The following is a 24,259-nucleotide window of genomic DNA, read 5'->3' on the forward strand; positions in this document are numbered from 1 at the left end:
TGAAGTCGTGGGTTGATTATTACTATTTTTAAAGGGACTTTCCACTGGAGGGTTTTTCCTCCTTATCGGAAGTTGCACTGAACCGTGATATGACCCGTAAACTGTAACCTTTTTCCTTTAAAACAAAAAAGCGAGGTGACACTGTTCAGTGGCATCAGTTATTATAAAGATGTTTATTAGACCGCAGTTTAAATGTTACCCACTCGTTTAGTATATTATTTCCCGCCGGCTATGTTGGGGAAAAACAAAAGGTTTACAGTCTTGTTTGTTCCCATCTTTCTCCCATTGGCCCATTTTCACCGTGTTAGTTTGAACTAAGCCTTCTGGCTCAGGGTATTTAAGGTCTTTTACCCAAAATATAACCTCATTCGTTTCAACTTTCTAACTACTGAATAAGTCCTCGGTTGCACTCCCCGCAGTGGATTATAACTACACTAAATATACAAACAATGCTCTTCGTTTGACAGAATTCCTATGTCCCTTGAATGCATCATCGCCTTTAAAAACAATGACGCGTTTTGTTTTTATGGCGCAGAAGTACTAAGCATTACGGGATTCAGGTTTTGGGTCACTCTTAATAAAAGCATGCCGCTACAGGCGTGACTGTAAAATTTTAATCTGCAGGTGATGTGAAATTAAAATAAATGAAGCCCACAAACAGTCACACCTGATTCCAATTATTGGCTGATTAGCAGGCTTTGAAATGCAATGATCTGAATCATGTGTAAAACATAAGAGATCTAAATGTGCAGGACAGAGGGCCTTGATGGATGTGCTTTTAAGAAGAGAGTTAAATGGCAAATCAAAGTTTACTGTGTTCATTAAAAAAAAAAAACTAAGAATTTATAAAATTTTGAACGACTGCCGAGTTTTGGAGCAGCAAACGAGATTAGCACTTGAAAAAGCATTATGTGATATGGATCAGTATTTGTTGTAGGTAATAGATTGTATGCTGACAATCTCATACGATGAGAGGTCAGTTGACATTAGTGTTATGTCATTGTGAAGCCGTTTCAGAGTATGAGGGAGATGTAGAAGATGTCGGCCGAGTTGCTGCGGTTGCCCTTTAATAAATAATAAAACACGAACCACAAACCACGTTTCCCTAACTGTAGGGGTGTAGGCCACTGGGTTGGTGTTTGAAAGGGACGGCTGCTTTTGCGCAGACATCTGTACTCATATTCTCATTATCCTTGGATAAAAGTTTTCTATTAAAATGATCATCATTCATATGTAAAAGTCCCCGTGTTTGTGGGGCTTTAATTTTAAAATTCCACGACGTGGATAACACTTTTACAATGATACCTTTACAAGTAGGGCCTAAGCTAAGAAAATTAGAATGTCGTAAAAACGTTCAACATTTTTATTCTTCAGAAAGTGCAACTCATATATAGATTCATATCACATAGAACTATTTCAAGCGTTTATTTCTTGTAATTTTGACGATTATGGTACTAACCGACACTAAACCCCCAAATTGTGTGTCTAAGAAAATAAAAAAAATTGTAAAAACGTTAAATGCTAGTCTTTAAAATAATGTATTTTATTGGATAGGTGGAAAATAACGTCTAAAACGCATGCTTTTACTTTGAAAGCAGATTCCGTGAATCCCGTAAAGCTTAGTGCGCCTGCGCCATTAAAAAGTGAGTTGGACCGCTGTAAAGTTTCGGAGCTGTGAAATCTTGTTTGGTAACCCAACTTTACGGTTAGCGTCGCTGACTCAACGTTTAATCTCCGTATTAATGTTTTCCAGACAAGAGGCAGCCGGCAGTAAGTCTGTTTTTGTCTAAAGAAACTTGGGGGCAGCGTGTTTTTTGTCAGTTACCAGTTTAGATTAAAGTAAAGTTGATGCTAATCAAAGTTAGCACTAAACTAGCTGGTCTCTGCTAACTTGTTTTACTGATTTAACCTCAATGTTTTCACAGATTCAAGTTTTCATTTGTTTTAGCAGCTGTTCTGAACGTTTTATTCACACAACTAACTCAAGACATCCGGTTGTTTTCTCCTAATAAAACAGCCTGTCTGTTGTTCGATCATCGATGGACGACTTGGGGTTTCTAGCGAATGAGCAAGACGCCGCTCTTGTGGTCTTCGCCTTCCTTCAGACCGACTGTCTAGACCTGAATTACAGCAAGGAGCTTTTTTCCAAAGGAAAAGATTTAATTGCAACCCGAGATATCAACCACAATGGGCAGAGGATAGGCGCCGAGGACATCGGGGACCTTGAAACAGACGGGCATCTGCCTGGAAACATCACGTTGTGTTTGGAGGATATCCTGCCACTGGTGGAGCTTCAGCGGCCAGGTCAGTAGCCCGGTCCGGTTAGGATGTTTGGGAATCACCTCCATACAGACAGTAGCAACACAGAACCTGGAGACGAGTTTCACTTTCACAACCGAGGCTGCAGTTTGTTTCTAGATTTCTGAACAATGACCTGTAGAGTTGAGAAGAACAGAGCAGGTTATGTAGAACATCTGCTCCCTGTGAGTCACATCTGGTTGGTGTTTTCTAGCTGCGACCACAATCAGCTCCACATAAAGTTCCCAAATTATGTGATTTACTGTCTCATCCCCAACCTGTTTATACACTTTACATCGGTTCACTTCAATTCAAAATCTGTTATGTCTAATGTGATATCACAGTTTCTTGCTACTCTGATCAGGCATATCATTATGACCCCTAACTGGAGAGGTGAATAACAGAGTATATTCACAGCACCTGTTTGTGGCTGGGATACTTTAGGCAGGAAGTAAACATGTCCTCAAAGCTGGTGTCGGAAGCAGGAAAATGGACAGGTGAAAGGATTTCAGTAAGCTCGACAAGTGCCAAATTAAACCTGCACAATATATAGCTTGCCGTCAATAGCCGCTGATTTGCAGAGGACTGCTTGGATGTTATACTTGCTACGCTATAATACTTCAAGGGTCATATATTCAAACATCACCTCCCTATGATTTATTTTGGTACTTAGATGGATTTTCCCTGCTGCCCTTGACCTCCCCGATTCAGGTTTTACTGTCGTTGGGACTGTAGGGTGTGGATTAATTGCACTCAATATTGTCATCTCAATATTCAACTATATTTAATAGTGATATGGTTATGAAATGGTTTCCTAATTTCATGCAGCTAGGTCCGATTTGGGGTAAGCCCATCTCCAAGATTGCAGGTCAGTGTTTAGGACGCTGGGGCATGGTCGGTGAGTGATAGCCGGCCTGTGGCCTGAGCCAACACACAGTAATCTACTCGAGTGCAAATTGCTGCAGAAATTGAGTTATTTTGCAGCAATTTTCAAATCAAGCATTTGTGGGATGTGCTGGACAAGCCCCATCTGTAAGCCACAGGACAGGATCTGCTGCTGTCAACATGGTGTCAAATGAAACTTCAGAGGTCTAGTGGAGTCCATGCTGTGATGGGTCAGAACTGTTTGTGGGGGAACTGTTCCCACTGATGTTTTGGCTCTGATCTGTTCCTGCAGGAGACCACGAGGAAGCAATCAACATTCAAGCAGTTGCACAAGGACTGAGAGAGATCGCAAGCCAGCTTGAACTTGAAGCGGTGTCTCGAGCAACCCAGAACCTGAGCAGGAACATATCAGAGTCTCCTTCTAGAGTGAGCTTTGCACCACACCTCAACAAAATAAACTGAAAAATAATGATTAAGATATAACAGTTAAACATGTAAAATGGAAGCTTATAGAAATAAGTTTGTATTTTGGTCGATTCTATCTGGCTAATATGTCACTGAGTTACTGTTCTGATGTTCTCTGACTGGTTCTGTTTGTCTCTGCTGTCCATCAGTTGAGGAATCATCTTGTAAATGAGGTGGACCGGTTGATGAGGGAAGGAGTAGGTCTGAAAGACCTGCCCCGGGAGCGGGTCTTTGTGGCCCTCACTCTGACCCTGGTGAAGGGAGTTTGCATCCAGGCTCCACAGCTGTTGAGAAGCCTCTTTGACACAGCGGTCCAGTTCATCTGCCATAGATTGGCCAGATGACTACTTTAATGCAGCAGCGTCCTCAGAGGAAGTGACTGATAGAGGAGGACACATGAAACGGGCCTCTGCTTCTCAGGATTGCTCAGTGATGAAGGAGCTCAGCTGAAATTAACAGTGTTAGTAAAAATGTTACTGACTAAAGGAAACATGATCCTGTTTATAAAAGAGGGAAATGAAAGTTTGACACTTGAATTGTTTTCGTTTACACGCCTGTTTACTTAGACATGCATGATATGCCTGAATCACATGATCAGTTTGAACTGTTCCTGTACAGCACATGAATATTACATTTGGGTTTGCTCAACCCAGAAATGAACTTTCATTTCAGCCCTTGTCTGTTTAGAGCTTGTATTCTCTAATAAATGGAAGCAATAAACACCCAGAGAAAGACGTTTCTTCCTGTCATTTTATAGAAGGAAGCTGAAAGTATAGGTTCCATGTTCTCCACTTTTACTTTGAAGACCAGTTTAATCAGCAACACTGAGGCCAGCGTGAAAACACTGGTTCTGCATCGAAGATAATGGACATGAAACATCATGTTCTAATTTGGGTTTTTAGCCATTCCCCGTATTCTCAATGAACAAAAATTGATTTCTTTTAGCAGGAAATTAAAGTTATGAGTCACACAAACTTTTCAGTTAAACCTGATTCACACCAACAATAAAATGACATTTCCTAAGGGTGGAATAATGGAGTCCATTTTCTAATTTTATTCTTTAAAGTATGCATAAATTAGAATATAATGAAAGTTAATTTATTTCAGTAATTAAATGTAAAAGTGAAAAGTTATGTTTCCAGCCTTTACTTTGACCTGCAGCTAAAGGAAAATACCTTTCTCAAAAAAGCAGAATTATCATCTCTGACCAATAAAAACATTTTATCACAGAACTGTTCTGTTTAGACAGAATCACGGGGAAGACGGATGACCGGACCTGCCCCACAATGAGGGTCAGCTGCTAAATGTCATTTCTAAAGAAGCTAGCTGTTCTGAGCGTTGTAGTCAAGTATTCATGGAAAGTTAAGTGGAAGGAATAAGTTTGGTCGGAAATGATGCAGGATAAAAGTGAAGTTTGCATTTCATTTGGAAATCAAGGTACCAGAAACTGAAGAAGTGGAGAGGCCCAGAATCCAAGCTGCTGGAAGTCCAGTGAAAAGTATCCTGGCAGTGATGGTTTGAGGAGCCATGTCATCTTCTGGTTCTGGTCTACTGGGTTTTCTGAAGTCCACAGTTAATGCAGCCATCTCCCAAGACATTTTAGAGCACTCCATGCTTCCTTCTGCTGACGAGCTTTACGGAGATGCCGATTTAATTTTCCAGCAGGACTTGGTACCAGTCCACACTGCTAAAAGTACCAGTACCTGCTTTAATCACCATGGTAACACCAGCGGACTGGTCTGACCTGAATCCCATAGAGAATTTATGAGCTGTTCTCCAGAGGAAGATGAGAGACCAGAACCACAGATCCAGACTAGCTGAAGGTCACTATTAAAGCAAGTTTGGCTTCCTGAACACCTGATCAGAACCTGAGGTGTTCTGATCTTTATGGACTGTACAGCAGATAAAATTGTTGCTTATGTTTTCTGAGAAACTCCATTTTCATTCAGCTTTTAGTCAGAATTATGAAAATGAACCCAACACTTGGCAGTGATCAGTCAGGGTGATGAATCTATCGTAGCTGGGTCTCACTTTCAGGAAAAAATATTTAAATATTGTGTTGAGATGCAAACGTAGCTGATAAGATCTAAACTGATACTAAACGTCAAGTCAACATTAAATCCAACACAAGATCGAAAGTATAAATAAAAACTGAGTTTATAGTTCCATTTTCATTTATTTCTGTTGTCATTGAAGAACCTCATCCTTTTTTTATTGCCTTCACTGATGTAAGACTGTAGCCGACCCACGGACCCAACTAAAGAAACGTTTTCTTACAGATCCAATAAGACAGAACCCACCATCGTGTTTGTCTGCAGGTCGGTGGACGACGGTCTTAGCAGTTAGCGACAGTAAACTGTTTTTAAAGCCCTTGAAATAGTTTCATACATCTTTGAGGAAAAGCTTTAATAGTTTATTCAGAAAAATAAAAGTATGTTGCATGTAGAGTCATACATGCCACAGATTCCTTTTATAACAGAGAACAGAACCAGTTTCCCAGCCTGTGTCTGAATGGGTTCACATCCACACAAAAGTTTTTTTATTATTTAATCAATTTAAGAATTCATTGTCAAAACTAAAAGATAAATCTCATTTTGTTGCTGAAAAAGAGAAAAGGTTAGAAAAATCCTTCAAGTCTCAGAACATTAATTTTTTTCTCTACAGTCGTTTTCATGCAGCTTCACTGGTGAATAAAACAAAGGTCAAAGGTCAAGACAGGAGAAAACAGCAGATAAGGGACAGAAAGTCTAAACGGAGATCCCAACAATAAATCTGAGGTTGGAGTGAAGATCTTCTGGACAAAGCTGCCAGGAAACCCGACAGAACCAGACTGGAGTGTGTTTGCAGCAGGTAGAACGGAGCCGCCGTGACTTCCTGCCAGACGGTGTGGAGATGGATGATTCTGCTTTGCTGATGGACCCTTTAGAGATTAAACCTTCAGGATCAACTAATCAGATAAACCCAGCACATGTTTAAGGATCTTATTACATCTATATTAAAATATTGATTTATTCTTTAACATCTTTTCATTTGTATTTTCCTTCCAGCAGGTTGAGTTTGGTTGTCTACCACCTTCTGAGGAACATGAAACTGCAAGCTATAGCAGCAAGAAGCACCAGAACAGCACCTCCATAAAGAAGCACTGGGAACTCCTCTGCTGGTTCTGGGACCCCCTCAGCTGAAGCCTCATCAGGGGTCACAGGAGCTTCCAGAGCGGGGGCTTCAGAAGAAGATATTGGGGCCTCCACAGCTGGGGACTCTGATGCTGGAGGTGCGGTCTCTGTAGAATCAAGCTCTGCCACGGTCTCTGGTTCTAGCTGCTGAAGAACTGTGGCAGGCTCAGTATCCTGCTTTGGTTTAGATGCTGGTTCTGGGGCGGTTTCGGGCTCCGCTGGTGCTGTTAAGATTTCCTTGGCTTGAGATGAAGTTTCCACCTCAACAGGCACTGGGGCAGTAGCAGCAGTGGATTCTGGCTCAGGGTCTGGTTCTACTGCAGGAACAGGCAGTGGGGCACCAAGTCCAGGTTCTGGTTCTGTCTGAAGGAGAGCAACAGGTTCTGGGGAGGGAGGGAGCAGCTCTTGTTCTGAGATGTGAGAAGGCTCTGCAGACAAACTTGTAGGTGTCTCAATGACGACTGGCTCCTCTAATGACATCAAGGATGCAGGAAGTGAGGAGCCTGGCCCAGTAGATGCTGGAGCAGCTGGAGGCTGATCTCCAAACTCAGCCCTGAGTGCAGCCAGGTCGCTCTCTGTGCCTAAAACGCTCATCATGCTTTCATCGATCCCTACGCCGTCGCCACCCTCCTCTAGTAGCTCCGCCTCCTCACGCTCAACGTGGACGATGTCCGAGTTTGAGGAGTTGTTTTCGCTGCGCTCCTCAGCCAGGGCCACGCCCTCACAGCTGTCCAGGAGCTTGACGTCTTCAGGGTCCATCACATCAACTTGTGCCCAAGACTCGTGGCTGGCCAGAGACACCGCTAAGCTTTCCGTCTGCCAGGAGCTCTGCTCACTGTGGTCTGCTGTGCAGAGCAGGGATGAGGGAGGGCTGAGGTGGTCAGGCTGCTGTTCCTCTGACAGGATGTAGATGTCGTTGCTGTCTTCTGCGAGGGGCTCAGCGAGCTCCTCCACCAGAACAAGGCCCAACACTTTACCCTGCAGCAGACAAAAACACAAGTCATAAGCATTAATGCGAGTGCTGTGAGAAACACGTTGAAAACATGGAGACGCTAGAAATACATTTATTTAGCAGAGAGATTATACCATTACTCTAAATAAATGAGGAATAAATACAACTGCATTCCAAGCTCTTCATTTGTAAACATTCTTCTTCCTCTTCACAATCACGCACTACTTATTGTCGGTACAGCAAATAAAGTCCAAATAAAATGCACAGAATACTTTGTAGTCTTTTAGGCTGTGAATATGTTTGCGAAGCACAGTGAACCTCCTGCGTAACAGATAAAAACATGGGTGGAGATGACCTCCTCAGCAGGATCAGGTAGTGACGGCATTTTGTTTTGGATCGGTCCTGGACCGGGTGCTGCTGCGGCTGTAATAGGGCTGCTGTTGTGCAGCATGTCAGAGGTGTGATCTGGGCAAACGTGATTCAAACAGACACAGGAAGGTTGGACTAAACGGCAGACATAAAGCTTCTGACAGCAGAGAGCGACCCCCACTGCAACACGAGTCTCTGAGTCAGAAGATCTAAAATATGCAAACCAGCACTGTGTATATTGAACATAACCTTTAAACTGTGAAGGATATTTTCTGTGCAGTCAGCGTAGTGCATGTCAGCTGTGTACAGGATGAGAGATTAAACCTGGTAGCCTTCCAGGGTTATCCAACATCCACATTCTCCCTAAGCTGATTTACATGTGCAGCAGCAGGAGTACTTCCCAAAATCCACCACCCTCTGGATACAGCTGTCCCTTTAGCCTGGCCCGGCAGGACAGGCTGCCATGTCAGAAAAACAACGGCAAACCGAAACCGATGCAGATATGAAGTTCTTTAAGCTGGACAGAGAGCATAGAGATGCAAGGACCGCTAATCAGGCTCTAAAGCTTTCAAAGCAGAGCTTTTTATGACCATGAACAACTTTAATTATTTAAAGTCAGTTTTACAAGAGACAGACATTTAAAACACAATCAAGCAGGTAACGTCCAGATGACCTTTTTATCCCAGTTAACCTTCAGTCTGATCCTGTAGATTTGCTCTTTGCTGACCTTTAACTGAGCTGCAGCTGCAAAACTTCATTGTTTCGATTTGATGTCAAGGTTCAGTTCTCCACCCTCGCCTTAAGACGAAACCCAAGTCATAAAAACCAGATTCCTGGTTGAGAGCCAGAGGCATGAAGCGTGTCTGTCTTTGTTTTTCACTTTCACTGAACACTTTCCAGTTAGATTAAAATCTGACCTGAGATCAGCGCAGGCCCTGAGACACAAACCCCCACAACATAACCGAGGTCTAAAAAGGTAAAAATCTGTCACACTTTATGAATACTTGTTACTTTGGCACATGGTGGTCAGATAGTTGACAAGTAGGGAAATCTGTTGATGACTGATGTGCTTTCTGCACATCAGTCATCAACAGATTTCATCATTTTCCAGACTGACATTATTAAAGTTCTTAGAAGCCCTTTTATAGACTAAAGCTCTCCATACACGGATGTTTCTACTGACTGACTGATGAATGCTCCATATCCAGACATCCTGAATGCTTTAATCCCCTAATTGCCAGCCAGCTGTTGTTGGTTCTGTTCTGGAAGAACCTATAGAGCAGCAGGCAAGTGGCTGCCTGCCCTGCTTAAACATCAGCAGACAGTTAATGTGCTGCTGGGGTAATTTTGATTCTCTGAAGGACGATACAAGTGGGTCAGCTAAGCCCTGGTGAGGATTTTACTCAACGTGTTTTTCCCGTCCTGCGCAGCCCTGGTTCTGTGGTTCGGTCTGCTGCTGATTCAGACACACAGAGCGGTACAGTGATGCAGATATTTCACCCTGGAGCTGATCAGCAAACACTTGCATAACTCAGGGAACACGATGCAGTGTGATGTGGCCCGACAGAACCTTGGCTGGAACTTTCACACCTCCCTGTTCTAAAACATCATGGCTGCTGAAGCAGCGACTGCTTCGGCTGATGTGAAACAAAAGGAGCTTAGAAAATGTTTTACAGCCCTTTCAGATATTCTGCTTTGACTATCGGTCCTTAGTCTTAACCCTCCTGCTGGATATGCAGTCAGTGGGTCGTTTCATTATCTATGATTCAAATTACACCAAAGTGAGCGGCCTGCAGTAAAAAATGGCTGATGTCAACTTTCAGCTCAGCAGTTTTCACAGAGAGAAGGAAAGCTGTCTGATTCTTCATGACAACACCACTCCTCCACCAGGGCAGCGGGTTCATTTCCCTTCCACATTTACACGACTGGACCTCCAGAACCCAGCCCAGACTGTGTCTGCCAGAGGGCAGAAGAAGCTTTGTTCCTGCCAAATGAAGTGTGAGCCACATTAGGCTCCTAATAATCCTCATTGTTTTCTGCTCTAACTGACAAACACATGAGAGCCAAACCTCACACGGTGCTCCACTTTCATCAGTGGCACATTCATACCAGAACATCTACTTTTTAACACGGTGGCAGAAAAATAATCAGCTCTGATCGGCACCTACAGGGGGAGGAATTTACAAAAAAATAAAAACGACCAAAGACAGAAGCTTATTTTAAGCATCCGTTGGTAAGTTTCCCAACAGCAGCTACACAACAGGAGGAGGACGAGGCCATATTACCAGTAAGAAGAGACCTTCTCATCCAAAATGTTTCACCGCAAACAGCAAAGTAAAACATCTTACCTCAGTGTGAAGTCCTGCAACCCCAGTTCACACTTCAGTGCACAAAGCTCAAAAGAGCTAGAAAGCCAGAGGAGAGTTCATGCAGGCAGCTGTCAAAGTAACAGAGATGCAACTTTGCTCTCAGTGGCTGCTGTTCACATCCTTTAACCGCTCTCATCCTTCAGCCCACCCCTTCCCGCCTATCACAGCCTCCTCTTGGCCTTTCTCTCCCTCCTCTTCATCCCTTCATTAGTGATCCCGTCGGAGGCCATCATCTGTTTATCCGGGTGATGTAACGCTGTGTGAGAATGTAGCTTTGTTTGGAGGCAGAGAGCTGTGTTCACATGAAACCGGGCAGAACATCAGGAGGTAATGGAGCGACAGTTAACACGTCAGGTCAGGTGACTCTTCATCAGTGACCTCATTTTTAACGATCCTCAGCTAGCAGCGCTCTACTCGCTACAACCATGCAGAGTTCAGATGTTGCTCATTTCTCTAAAACACTAAGTTGGAATGATCATTGACAATAGAAGAGGTGGAGCACTCGAGTCTTCTCCAGTTGTCACAGCTTTGTGTCCTCCCTGTCCAACCGACTGCTCAGTAGTTCACACGAGCAACGGTCATACAGTCCAATATTGAAATTACTGGTACCATCAATAACTAAAAGTCAGAAAGATGAGTCCTTCCACATCTCACACTGACATTTCTTCTACGCTGCTCACTCTGCCTGGAGGCAGGGCAGGTATGGCTCTTCCTCCGGCCTGGATAGTCCCAGCTCCAGTTGTTACAAAGCTATTAACTGAAATTCTTCTCATTAGTATTCTTTAATAGCCGATTGATGATTTGGGTTTACTTCTAGTAGCTTCTGACAATAGTGTGCTGGAATTGCGGCCCATTCCCCCTGACAGGGCAGGTGTAACTGGGTCAGGTTCTTTAGGCCGCCTTGCTCTCACACACCTTTATAGCTCCACCCACAGATGTTCTCTGGACTTTTTAGTCCTTAACAGAATCTGTAGCATACTTGGTCATATGCTGAGGACACAGTCTGTTTGGAAGACCCGCTTGGTGTCCAAGCTTCAACTTCCTGGCTGATGTCTTGAGATGTTGCATTAACATTTCCTCATATTGTTCTTTCCTCATGATAACATCTATTTTGTGAAATGCACCAGTCCCTCCTGCAGTAAAACACCTCCACAGCATGATGTTTCCACCCCCGTACTTTACAGTGGGGATGATGTTCTCGGGATGAAAGCTTCCTCCTTTTTCCTCCAAATGGTCATTATCTCCTCACCCTTCAGTTTTAGTTTCATCAAACCATAGGACACGTCTTCAAGAATCGTCTCTGCATTTATCAAACTATAATCAGGCTTTTTATGTTGCTTTTGGAATGATGGCTTCTTCCACTCTGAGTGGCCTTTCAGCCCATGTTGAGGACTGGTTACACTGTGGATAATGAGTCTCTTATAGCAGCTTCTGTAGCATCTGCACAAGATCTTTAGCTTTTTTTCTGGGGTTGATTGACATATTTTACTCCTGAACCTGTCCATCCCTGGGACACAGAACCTGTCTTCTTCCTGAACCATTTGAAGGCTAAACCATATCATGTTTATACTGCATACTATTATTATAAATTATTATTTTAATGCAAAACATTTGTTTTGCTTTAAAATACATCCACCGAGGTGCCTAAAATGAATCCAAATGTTATGAATTAACCAATCAGACGCTTAAAAAGCCATGACATCATACTCTGGACTTTCCTAAAAAGTGTTTAAAGACAGTTATTTTGAGTATGCAAACTGCTCAATTAATAGAAAGTAATAAAATATCTTCATTATTCTAGCATTTACCAAACAAATCATTTTATCTTATGGGACCAAAAACATTAAATATTTTATCTGATTTAATGTCAGGCAGTGAGGAAAAGGGTTATATTTCTTTCTACACAGTGTATGCAAATATCTGGTTTTAGCTGTACATACAGGGGTTGGACAATGAAACTGAAACACCTGTCATTTTAGTGTGGGAGGTTTCATGGCTAAATTGGACCAGCCTGGTAACCAGTCTTCATTGATTGCACATTGCACCAGTAAGAGCAGAGTGTGAAGGTTCAATTAGCAGGGTAAGAGCACAGTTTTACTCAAAATATTGAAATGCACACAACATTATGGGTGACATACCAGAGTTCAAAAGAGGACAAATTGTTGGTGCACGTCTTGCTGGCGCATCTGTGACCAAGACAGCAAGTCTTTGTGATGTATCAAGAGCCACGGTATCCATGGTAATGTCAGCATACCACCAAGAAGGATGAACCACATCCAACAAGATTAACTGTGGACGCAAGAAGAAGCTGTCTGAAGCATGGGGGTGGATCAGTGATGGTTTAGGCTGCCATATCATGACATTCCCTTGGCCCAATACTTGTGCTAGATGGGCGCATCACTGCCAAGGACTACCGAACCATTCTTGATGACCATGTGCATCCAATGGTTCAAACATTGTATCCTGAAGGCGGTGCCGTGTATCAGGATGACAATGCACCAATACACACAGCAAGACTGGTGAAAGATTGGTTTGATGAACATGAAATTGAAGTTGAACATCTCCCATGGCCTGCACAGTCACCAGATCTAAATATTATTGAGACACTTTGGGGTGTTTTGGAGGAGCGAGTCAGGAAACGTTTTCCTCCACCAGTATCACGTAGTGACCTGGCCACTATCCTGCAAGAAGAATGGCTTAAAATCCCTCTGACCACTGTGCAGGACTTGTACAGGTCCTTCTCAAAATATTAGCATATTGTGATAAAGTTCATTATTTTCCATAATGTCATGATGAAAATTTAACATTCATATATTTTAGATTCATTGCACACTAACTGAAATATTTCAGGTCTTTTATTGTCTTAATACGGATGATTTTGGCATACAGCTCATGAAAACCCAAAATTCCTATCTCACAAAATTAGCATATCATTAAAAGGGTCTCTAAACGAGCTATGAACCTAATCATCTGAATCAACGAGTTAACTCTAAACACCTGCAAAAGATTCCTGAGGCCTTTAAAACTCCCAGCCTGGTTCATCACTCAAAACCCCAATCATGGATAAGACTGCCGACCTGACTGCTGTCCAGAAGGCCACTATTGACACCCTCAAGCAAGAGGGTAAGACACAGAAAGACATTTCTGAACGAATAGGCTGTTCCCAGAGTGCTGTATCAAGGCACCTCAGTGGGAAGTCTGTGGGAAGGAAAAAGTGTGGCAGAAAACGCTGCACAACGAGAAGAGGTGACCGGACCCTGAGGAAGATTGTGGAGAAGGGCCGATTCCAGACCTTGGTGGACCTGCGGAAGCAGTGGACTGAGTCTGGAGTAGAAACATCCAGAGCCACCGTGCACAGGCGTGTGCAGGAAATGGGCTACAGGTGCCGCATTCCCCAGGTCAAGCCACTTTTGAACCAGAAACAGCGGCAGAAGCGCCTGACCTGGGCTACAGAGAAGCAGCACTGGACTGTTGCTCAGTGGTCCAAAGTACTTTTTTCGGATGAAAGCAAATTCTGCATGTCATTCGGAAATCAAGGTGCCAGAGTCTGGAGGAAGACTGGGGAGAAGGAAATGCCAAAATGCCAGAAGTCCAGTGTCAAGTACCCACAGTCAGTGATGGTCTGGGGTGCCGTGTCAGCTGCTGGTGTTGGTCCACTGTGTTTTATCAAGGGCAGGGTCAATGCAGCTAGCTATCAGGAGATTTTGGAGCACTTCATGCTTCCATCTGCTGAAAAGCTTTATGGAGATGAACATTTCATTTTTCAGCACGACCTGGCACCTGCTCACAGTGCCAAAACCACTGGTAAATGGTTTACTGACCATGGTATCACTGTGCTCAATTGGCCTGCCAACTCTCCTGACCTGAACCCCATAGAGAATCTGTGGGATATTGTGAAGAGAACGTTGAGAGACTCAAGACCCAACACTCTGGATGAGCTAAAGGCCGCTATCGAAGCATCCTGGGCCTCCATAAGACCTCAGCAGTGCCACAGGCTGATTGCCTCCATGCCACGCCGCATTGAAGCAGTCATTTCTGCCAAAGGATTCCCGACCAAGTATTGAGTGCATAACTGTACATGATTATTTTGAAGGTTGACGTTTTTTGTATTAAAAACACTTTTCTTTTATTGGTCGGATGAAATATGCTAATTTTGTGAGATAGGAATTTTGGGTTTTCATGAGCTGTATGCCAAAATCATCCGTATTAAGACAATAAAAGACCTGAAATATTTCAGTTAGTGTGCAATGAATCTAAAATATATGAATGTTAAATTTTCATCATGACATTATGGAAAATAATGAACTTTATCACAATATGCTAATATTTTGAGAAGGACTTGTATATGTCATTCCCAAGATGAATTGATGCTGTATTGGCTGCGAATTGAGGCCCTACATCATACTAATAAATTATTGTGGTCTAAAACCAGGTGTTTCAGTTTCATTGTCCAAACCCTGTAGAATGGCTAAGAAAAATTATGGGCTTCTGTGTTAAATCGTATTTATGCTTAAAAGAAAAAGGAAGCCATGGATTGCTACTAATAGCTCTTAGACACTCTGTCCAGCTTAAAAAAGAGTGGACCTTATAAAATGCTGAAATTAAAGGATCAGCTGTGTTATTTATTATTGTGGGTTTTGTTTGCCCCACTGATTAAATGTTCTACAATTAAAGGTTGGAAATTTCTACATTTTTATTGTGAGAATATGCTGTTGTTGACATTCATGCCACATTTACACACACATTGTTACAACAAGTGTTAGTTTATACAGATTTAATGTGACACAGACACACACAGATAAACATGGGGCCATTTTAACATATTTGGGGTGGGTTTAAAACACCAAAGCTGAGGCAGAACATCTTTCTCTGCTGAGCCTCAGCCTGCAGCTCACTGATGCCCTCATGTGGCCAATGTAGCAACTGCATGTCTGAACATCAGCTCATCAGACATTTCCTCTCCACCATCTGTACTCTTAATATATAAGTTTGGTCTTAATTAATAAACATCTTGATGTGCAGACTTCATTTCTCCTGTATAACTGCACACTGTTTCAGTCAGAACTGTATCTGCAGGCCACACGCAGCCCGTTACTGGTCCTGGACTGGCCCACAGTGGTCAATATAAATCTGAATATAAACATGAATAAAGTCCCAATAATGTTTTCAGCCTATTGGATGCAGTCTCAGTGCAGTAGTTGCACACATCTGACACAGATGATAGAGGTTAAAGGTCATAGAGAGCTGAGAGAACAACATTATCACAGTCATTACTAATAGCATGAAGTAGAAGGTAAAGTGGCTGTTTTCAGTTCGGTTTACATGATCAGACTAAACATACATTCAAACACCAGAAATGGACCATTTGTCTTTTTCATTGCTTTTTTTCTAAAAGTTAATGAAAGATCAAAAGTTTGACAGCTAACTTTTTATTCTTATAGTGTGATGACAACTAGAATAACAGATCAGCCAATGGGAAGGCCCTCATGGGAAAATGAACTGCCCGCCCCTGATGTGCAGCCAATCAGTCGATGTCTCAGGCTCTTCTTTTAGGCCGTTTTCACACCTGTAGCTCGCTTACTATGGTCCTAATCAGTAGATGAATTTGTTAACTAGTACATTTTACCAGTGGTTCGGTTTCTTTTCACACAGAGAAAACTCCAACGGAACCAGAACCTGTCACTACAAACCAGGCTGCTCTGTTTATTGGCTAGACGGGTCCGGTCACAGGACTCTATGCTTTAGACACACCGCCATTGTTTATCAGTTTATTTACTGTACCGCATCCCACAATGCAACGCATACCTGCCTACAGGAAGGCGTTTTGATCAACCTGGGAGCTGTGTCGGATCACATTCACACCAGAAACAAACCGCTCCGTATCGACACCATTTGGAGGAGGTGGCCTCAGTACGGATGTTTTGGTCTGGACCCAAGACCGACGGCTGCGTTCACATCTAGACAAACCAACCACACCAAGTAGGGAAAGCAGCCAAACGGCCCTAATAAGCTGGTTCTTCTTGACCTCCAGCTCAGAAGCTGTTCTTGGTGATGATCAGTGCCTCTGTACTGATTTAGCTTTTTCTTGCCTCTGATGGGACTGTTTGATTTCAGCCACATCTTCAATCTGTCAGGGCCGAAGCTTTTCTCCTTACAATGGTTCCTCTTCTATATTTCCAGGTAATAAATTAAAATGCCTGTATATGCGTTCCCTCTGGGAATGAATTCAAACTTACCCATCCGCCCTGCTGGATAATGAACGGAGCCTCGTCCTCCTCCAGGCAGCGCAGCCCCAACTGCAGCAGAGTTGTCAAAGGCCTCCCCTCACTCTGGAGAGCCTGAAGCAGCACCAAAGGCACCAAGACCTGATGGAGATGAGCAATAAGTCAAGGCAGAAGTAAGGCAGCTGAGTCACCGTAATTGAAAATAATGATGATAATAAAAGCAGTAATAATGCAGGTTAAAAAAAGCTCACCTTGTTCCAACCTGCTTGAGTGTGTTTAGCCAGATCCTGTGCTGTGCTTTGAAATTTCTGATAGTCCAGAGGTCTGAAACATGCAGACGTTCATGCTTTTTAAACACTGCACTAATCAACAGGTCCTTTAATTAACACGTTTATCGAAATCTCTTTTCAAAATCATTTTCCCAGGTTTGTAAAGTCCTGAGTGCATTCAATCCAATATATGAAGAGAACTCGTTCGTTCGTCGTCTTCCGCTTATCCAGGACCGGGTCGCGGGGTCAGCAGACTCAACAGAGACGCCCAGACGTCCCTCTCTCCAGACACCTCCTCCAGTTCCTCCAGGGGGAGCCCAAGGCGTTCCCAGGCCAGCTGAGAGACATAGTCCCTCCAGCGTGTCCTGGGCCGTCCCCTGGACCTCCTCCCGGTGGGACGTGCCTGGAACACCTCCCGAGGAAGGCGTCCAGGAGGCATCCGGTATAGATGCCCGAGCCACCTCAACTGGCTCCTCTCGATGTGGAGGAGCAGCAGCTCTACTCCGAGCTCCTCACCCTATCTCTAAGGAAGTGCCCGTCCACCCTACGGAGGAAGCTCATTTCAGCCGCTTGTATCCGGGATCTCGTTCTTTCGGTCGTGACCCAAAGAGAAGAGAACTCTACAGTTAATATTATTCACATTACAACAGTCAGCAGGGCAGTTTACTAACATACAACTAACATTTGAACACAGAAATATTTATTTACAGGAAGCATCTCCATGAAGACACAGAAAGTTTGAATATTTTTCAACATTAATGTTCTAAGATACAGAATAAAGTGACCAAAACTCCCCAGGATTGTTGATCATTAACTGATTTTATGTTTGAAAGGAGGAGGCCAGCTGCTGCTGTGTGTTTGTGGTTATTCTTCCTAGGAGAAACAGGCTTTAATTTTGAAAGATCTGCTGAATATAACAAACTTCCTCTGAGTTAGAAGGGATTTTACTTCAGTTTTAGAGCTCAACTGCTATAAAACTATCATAAATGATGTCCTTAGATAGTGAATCCAGATCAGAGCTCTGTTTTTTGCCTCTGACGTCCAGTACTCATTCAGTCTCCACACACAATGAACCGGTGTGAGTTACAGGCGCCCGATGAGTGTGTGGTATTGTGCCAAACCGAAGCACTCCTGATGCGTGTTCCTTAAGGCTGTATGTGGGTGTTGCAGTACCACACATCTTTCATTTAGACATAAATCACATGTTTCAAGACATTTTATTAAATTCAACTTTATTCTTTTCAGATTGCTGAACTGCAGTAAATCAACACTTTTTTTTCTATTTTTGTTAAGGAAAATTAACAGCTGGGAAAACCTGCATTTGACCCGTTTGGGAGCTCTTGTAAACAGAATAAACTGAACCTGGTATATATGCCACATCTTAATCACTTTAAGCAGACCGTTTCTACTAACATTAGTGAAAGAATGGGTCGCTCTCCAGAGCTCAGTGGTACCATGACAGGATGCCTCACTACTAAATATCCCCCAGCCAGCAGTTACTGGTGTTGTGGGAACCTGGAAGCCATCAGGGATGACAAAAGCTCAGTCACAAAGTGGCAGGTCAGATGCTGAAGCACATGCAGAGTCAATAGTTGCAGATCTCCACACTTCATGTGACCTTCAGATTGCCCCAGCAACAGTGAGCTTCATGGAGTGGGTTTCCATGGCTGAGTAGTTGCATCCAAGCCTTATATCACCAAGTCCAAAGGTTCAGATGCAGTGGTGTAAAACACACCGCCACTTGACCCTAGAACAGAGGAGACATGTTCTCTGGCTGGACATCCAATGGATGTGTCTGGGTTTGGCAGCTGCCAGGAGAACAGCGCTTGCTTGACTGCATTGTGTCAAGTATAAAGTTTGGTGGAGGGCGGATTATGGTATAGGGCTGTTCTTCAGGAGTTGGGCCCTGCCTCTCTGTGGCAACAGTTTGCAAACAGTTCCTTCCTGTCCCGACATGACTGAGCAACAGGCCACAAAGGCATGGATGAGGAGGTTTAGTGTGAAAGAACTTGAATGGCCTGCACAAAGTCCTGACCTCAATCCAGCAGAACACCACTTGGCTGAATTAGACCACAGACAGTGAGACAGACCTCCCTGTTTAACATCAGTGTCTGACCTCACAATTGCTCATGTAAAAGAATGGTGAAAATACCCATAAACCAACTCCTTCCAAACAGCCTTCCCAGAAGAGCTGATGCTATTGCAGCAGCGAAAGAGTAAAGATTTATTATCTGCAGCAGCATGGAGTGATACGTAAGACTCATTGTGTGAAAAACTTCTGCAAATATTGTCACAGCTCTGCAAGCTCACCCCGCGAGGAGTGTTGTTACAGCCGCCGAGAGGTCTGGACCCAGCTCCTGGGCCACGCTGTCTCCGATGGCAGCAAGGCAGTCTTCTACAGAGCTCTCTGGGTTTGGTGGGCAGAACACCAGTGACTGGTAGTGGTCAAAGCCAGTGCTGGAAAAGGCTGAAACCAGAAAAGACCACAAAGAAGACATGTTTCAAACAAAAAGAAAAACCCCAAAAAGCTGGAGAATTCAGGTTTAACTAGAAAGTAGGATGTTAACTTGTGTCATATTGTAAAATAATAACACTGTTTAGATGAAATGAACAGTTCAACACCTGAGTTAATAACCATGCTGTCAGATTTAAAACTGTTTGTTTAATTGGGATCGACCACCTACAGGCCGACATTTCCTCCTCCAGATGTTTCAGCTCTTCCTCGATCTGCTCCTTGATTCTTCTGCTCCTCTCCTGCCCATTCTGGGCGTCTCCTGAAAGAAAGAAATCCATTTAATCTGCAGCACTTTGCATTCAGTGTTGTTTCTGTTTCTATTTGCTGACTAAATGTTGTTCTTAGTTCCAATTCAGTTGGATGTTGTGGATCTATAAAGAGGGTAAAGTCAGTGATAATAATCTGGTTATTTTTTTATTCCAGGTGTTAATCCAAGGACAGCGACAGTAACATAAATGCTGTTCTTTGCTCCTCTATCCTGTCGGACAAACATGGGTCACTTTCAGTCTTTTACTCCTTAAACCTTTTCGCATTTTGTCATTTTATGATCACCAAGCTGTATTTTACTGGGATTTTATGTGGAAGTGAAGGGAGAGGATGCATTCGGCCCGCTGAATCAGGCACTACGTAGAACCACCATTTCAAGCGGGTCCAGCTGCAGGTCCTGTGGGGTATATCTCCATCATCATTGAACATCTTCACACTGAATAATTAACCAATTAGTGATTAGAATAGTATTAAGATTATTTAATTATTAGGACATAAACAAGCAAACATGAAACTGAACTACTTTAAGATAAATTCTCTGGGGATTTGTGAGTGAATGTTTATCGAGGTTTGTCTCGATCTAAAAAGTCAACTGGAGCTTCTTTGTGCATAAAATGTCCAAACTTTAGGGTAGACGGTCCAAGCTTCTCCAGACGTTTCTTTCTGGCTTGGCTGCTGTGCTCATTGGTCTTCATGATGCTGTTTGTTCTCTGATGTTCTCAAAAGAACCTCTGAGGCCAGAAGCAGAAGAGCCACATTTATACTGGGAACCAATCACACACAGCTGGAGTCTGATTACGGATCCGGGGGCTTCTGAAGGCCATCGGTTGCACTGGATTTTCTTTTGTGGAATCAGATGAAAGGGGGCTGAATACATATGAACCTTTACATTTTATTTGTAAATACAACAGTTGAACCCCATTTATCACTTTCCTTTTCACTTGTTTTCTAATGATGCACTACTTGTGTTGGTCTATCTCAGAAAATCAGAATCAATTTCAATGAAGTTTGTGAAATGTGAAACATTTTACCAGGCATGAATACTTTTGCTAGGCCAAGTCTGAGCAAGCTGAATCTGCAGAATCCACCTTAATGGAAAGCCCCTGATGTCGGCAACCTTATATTGACACTTTTAACGCAGTCTGACAACAAATATTATGCGTTTTCTGCAGTGAAGAGAACCTGGACACGCTTTCTACAAACGAGGTTATAAAACAAAGGAACAATAATGATTCTGCATTGATTCAAAGCACTAATACACAGCTCATGTGTGATCAGCCATGCGAGGGTGAGAGGAAACACAGAAACCTTTAAATTTAGGACAGAAATCATTCAGGCTGGATTGATCTGCATTTGTCTGAAAAGACAAACGGAGGCTCTTTCCGGTTTACATTTGTTTCAGACTCATTGGTCATTTGCACCATAACGTGCTGATTAATAGTTCTGCTGGTCTGAAACACCAAAGCACCACAGCAACCAATTAGAATGAACAGATTTGGGTTTTACTCCCTAGAAATAATTAAAATCTGTCTTTTTGTTTGTTTTTCAGAAGCAGGCCCTTTAATTCCTCATTGTCCTCATCCCCTGCAGCCTGTGAACAGACACCCTGAGGATCAGGGTTGGTTTGTACTGGGCTTGGTGGTGCTGTCTCAGCACACAGCCAGTCAGGCAACTATTTTGCTTCTGTCTTTTGGTGTGAGAGTAATCCTACAATGATTACACATGACAGGCTGTCAGAAATTGGAGCGGGTCGAGCGGAAAGCAGGGATCAGTCGGTTATTTGGCCGTTTCAAACGTGCTCACAGAAATACATTCAACTCAAAACTGTCTCTCTTCTCACCTTTTCCTTTCTACTCAAATTATTAATCTACTGCAAAACAAAATGACCAGTTTTAACTGACAGCTTTGGCTTGTTTCAGCGCAGTTAAATGTCTGTGGCTGTGCAGCAGCGAAGCACATCAGGAATGTATTTGCAGAAGGAAATGAAAAGAACCATTTTTGTTGAAGAAAGCTGAGCGCAACAGAGGCAGGAAGAGAGGAAAAGAAACCTTGAAAGTCCAAAGTCCAGCTGTAAGGTTTCAATAAAGAAAGTGGAAATTGATATCAGTCCGGAAAATAAATTGGAAGATAGATGAGTTTAAAGATGTTTGGTGTTTTAGATAACATCTACTTCTAAATTAAAGTGAATTCACGAGTCTACTGAATGCACCTTCATGCCAAAGTGAAAGAGAGCTAAACTGGGCTGGTAAACAGTGGGCTCCATGCCTAACAACTTAAAATACTTTGTGTTACAGCCATGTGTGCATCAGCATGCAACTCTGAAGTCAAACAAGTCTGTCCTCTCACCTTGGTCTGTAGCTGGAGTCTGGGATCTCCTGACAGGCAGCATTCCCAGGTAGTTTAGCACCAGGTATTTGGTTTCATAACGGAAACCTGGAGGCACAGTGGCAGAGACTGAGGCACCAGAGGTGGAGGTTTCCATTGATCAGCCGGGTTCAGACTCTCAGGCACATTAATTTTTACAGTCAGAGCTGGACGACGGACCTGAGGAGGATGAAACAGACGTTTTCCTGAAGGCCACTATTGCAGTCTTCTGTACATTAATGTGATTTTAACATTATACACAGTAATAAAAGTTGTAAAAAAAGTTCTAAAAATAAAAAAGATCAACATTAAGACAGCTGTTTGATACATGACTATTTACTTAAATGCTTAAATTAAATTTTGAGTGAATTTCACAAATTCATTCAGGTTTTAATAAATTATTTTTTAAAGATTTTTTGTTTGCGGCAATAGTGGCCTTTTGAAGCCATTGTTCATTCATTTATTGTATTTATTATAATTTTGTTTTGTACAAATTTTACAAGACCTTTTGGGGATTGATATGATTTAATAGAGCACTATGAAATAATAAACAACATTTGCACTTAATAATAATTTCAAATTGGAACATGTGACTTTCACGTTTAATTGTGTAATTTACTATTATTATTATTAAAACATTTGAAAAAATAAAGACATGTTTTTTATTTAATATAAATTTCCGAATGTATTTAAATTATTATGTTATTTATTTATTTATCCCACTGTGGCACTTTATGGTCTGGATAGAAATGAGGTGACATTCAATTCAATTCAATTCAAAAATACTTTATTAATCCCAAAGGGAAATTACATGAAGGGATTTAAAGTTGAAAATAATTGCCCGTTTCACTCATCATTATTACAGGATCAATAGAACTCAGGACTATGAAATAAATTATTTTAAATTTTAATATTTTTATTTAATATTTATTTTTACATTATTTAAAGTTTTGTTTTGAAAAGCATTCAAAAATTTAAATGTAAACAATAAATAAATAAATATTTTATGAATTTGTACATTTGCAATATCATGTATATAGATATTTAATTATTTATTTATTAGATTGCGACGCTTTTAACCTTTGTTTTTAAATGAGGTGACACCATGCGAACTGGAAGTTAAATTATGTCAAAACTGCCAAACTATTAAAAGACTTCCGGTGTAACTGTCAAAATAAACTTCATGCTTCTTTATAAAATCCCAAATTCTCCTTGACAAAAAACATCTGTAGTTATTAAAATTACACAAACAGCTTAAATAGCAGCTTTAAACCCAGTTACCTTACGTGTTCATGAAACCCCAGCATCATAGTGGCATAATTTATCAATAAAAGGTGAAATAAATTAGCTGATGAACATGCAAACAGCACAGGTCTAGCATTTAAAGTAAAACACGTTTTTAGGACACAAACCGTTGCTGGAACCCTTTAGCCCACATGGAAGCTACATTAGCTAGCTTAACATTAAACGTTTTTCCTGCCGAGAGATCACAAAACTTCAATGTAACTAAGTTTCTAGTGTCTTTTTCTTACCAACCTGGTCCAAAGACAATTAAATGCTGCCAACCGCCAGGCTGAACGCTGCTATGCGCCACAATCGCCCGCAGCAGCGGTTTGTGAAGAGAGCGGAGCACCGCTGGTTGGCAGCAGTAGCACCAAACATGAAACGGACAAAACTAGAACACAGAAGTTCCTCTGAAGCCCTTCAAAGTAAGACTTCTGTTTGTCTCAGGAAGTGTGTGGCGGTTTTTTTTTATTGTGGACCCCTTCAGCTGTGTTCTACGGTCTCACGGTGCATTCAGGTACACCTCGTACACTAGACTATCCACATCAAAATGCCTTTAGAATGCGTTAATTAACTTGTGTTTATATCAAGTGTCACTATTTAGCACTTCATAAATAACAATATTAACTATTTTTAATGCGGTTTACTGTTCCATATTGATTTTATTACTGTGCTTTGCAAAAGTATTAATGTCCCTTGAACGTTTCACATTTTGTGAAGTTACAACCACATATTTGAATGTATTGAATTGGGATTTTATGTGGAAAAATCTGAAAACGGTGGTGTGCATATGTATTCAAAACCCTTTCATCTAAAACCCTAAGC

At 42.2% G+C, this 24,259-nt stretch overlaps 1 protein-coding gene across 2 annotated transcripts; it reads right to left on the bottom strand.

The window, feature by feature from the left end:
* Nucleotides 1–6,039: 6,039 nt before the first annotated feature.
* On the bottom strand, nt 6,040–23,912 carry bcl2l13 (BCL2 like 13). Of its 2 annotated transcripts, none has more exons than XM_047348744.1 (7): nt 23,687–23,912; nt 22,133–22,330; nt 19,689–19,778; nt 19,315–19,471; nt 16,987–17,059; nt 16,748–16,876; nt 6,040–7,799 (listed from the first exon to the last, which is right to left on the bottom strand). In XM_047348744.1, exons 2-7 carry the CDS (start codon nt 22,266–22,268, stop codon nt 6,714–6,716), a joined length of 1,671 nt encoding a protein of 556 aa, XP_047204700.1. In that variant the 5' UTR covers nt 22,269–22,330; nt 23,687–23,912; the 3' UTR covers nt 6,040–6,713. The 2 variants fall into 2 exon arrangements, with proteins under 2 accessions (XP_047204700.1, XP_047204708.1); XM_047348752.1 differs by having other exon boundaries at nt 23,683–23,912.
* Nucleotides 23,913–24,259: the final 347 nt, after the last annotated feature.

This window comes from Girardinichthys multiradiatus, chromosome 2 (genome assembly GCF_021462225.1).
Source record: "Girardinichthys multiradiatus isolate DD_20200921_A chromosome 2, DD_fGirMul_XY1, whole genome shotgun sequence".
NCBI classification, from domain to species: domain Eukaryota; kingdom Metazoa; phylum Chordata; class Actinopteri; order Cyprinodontiformes; family Goodeidae; genus Girardinichthys; species Girardinichthys multiradiatus.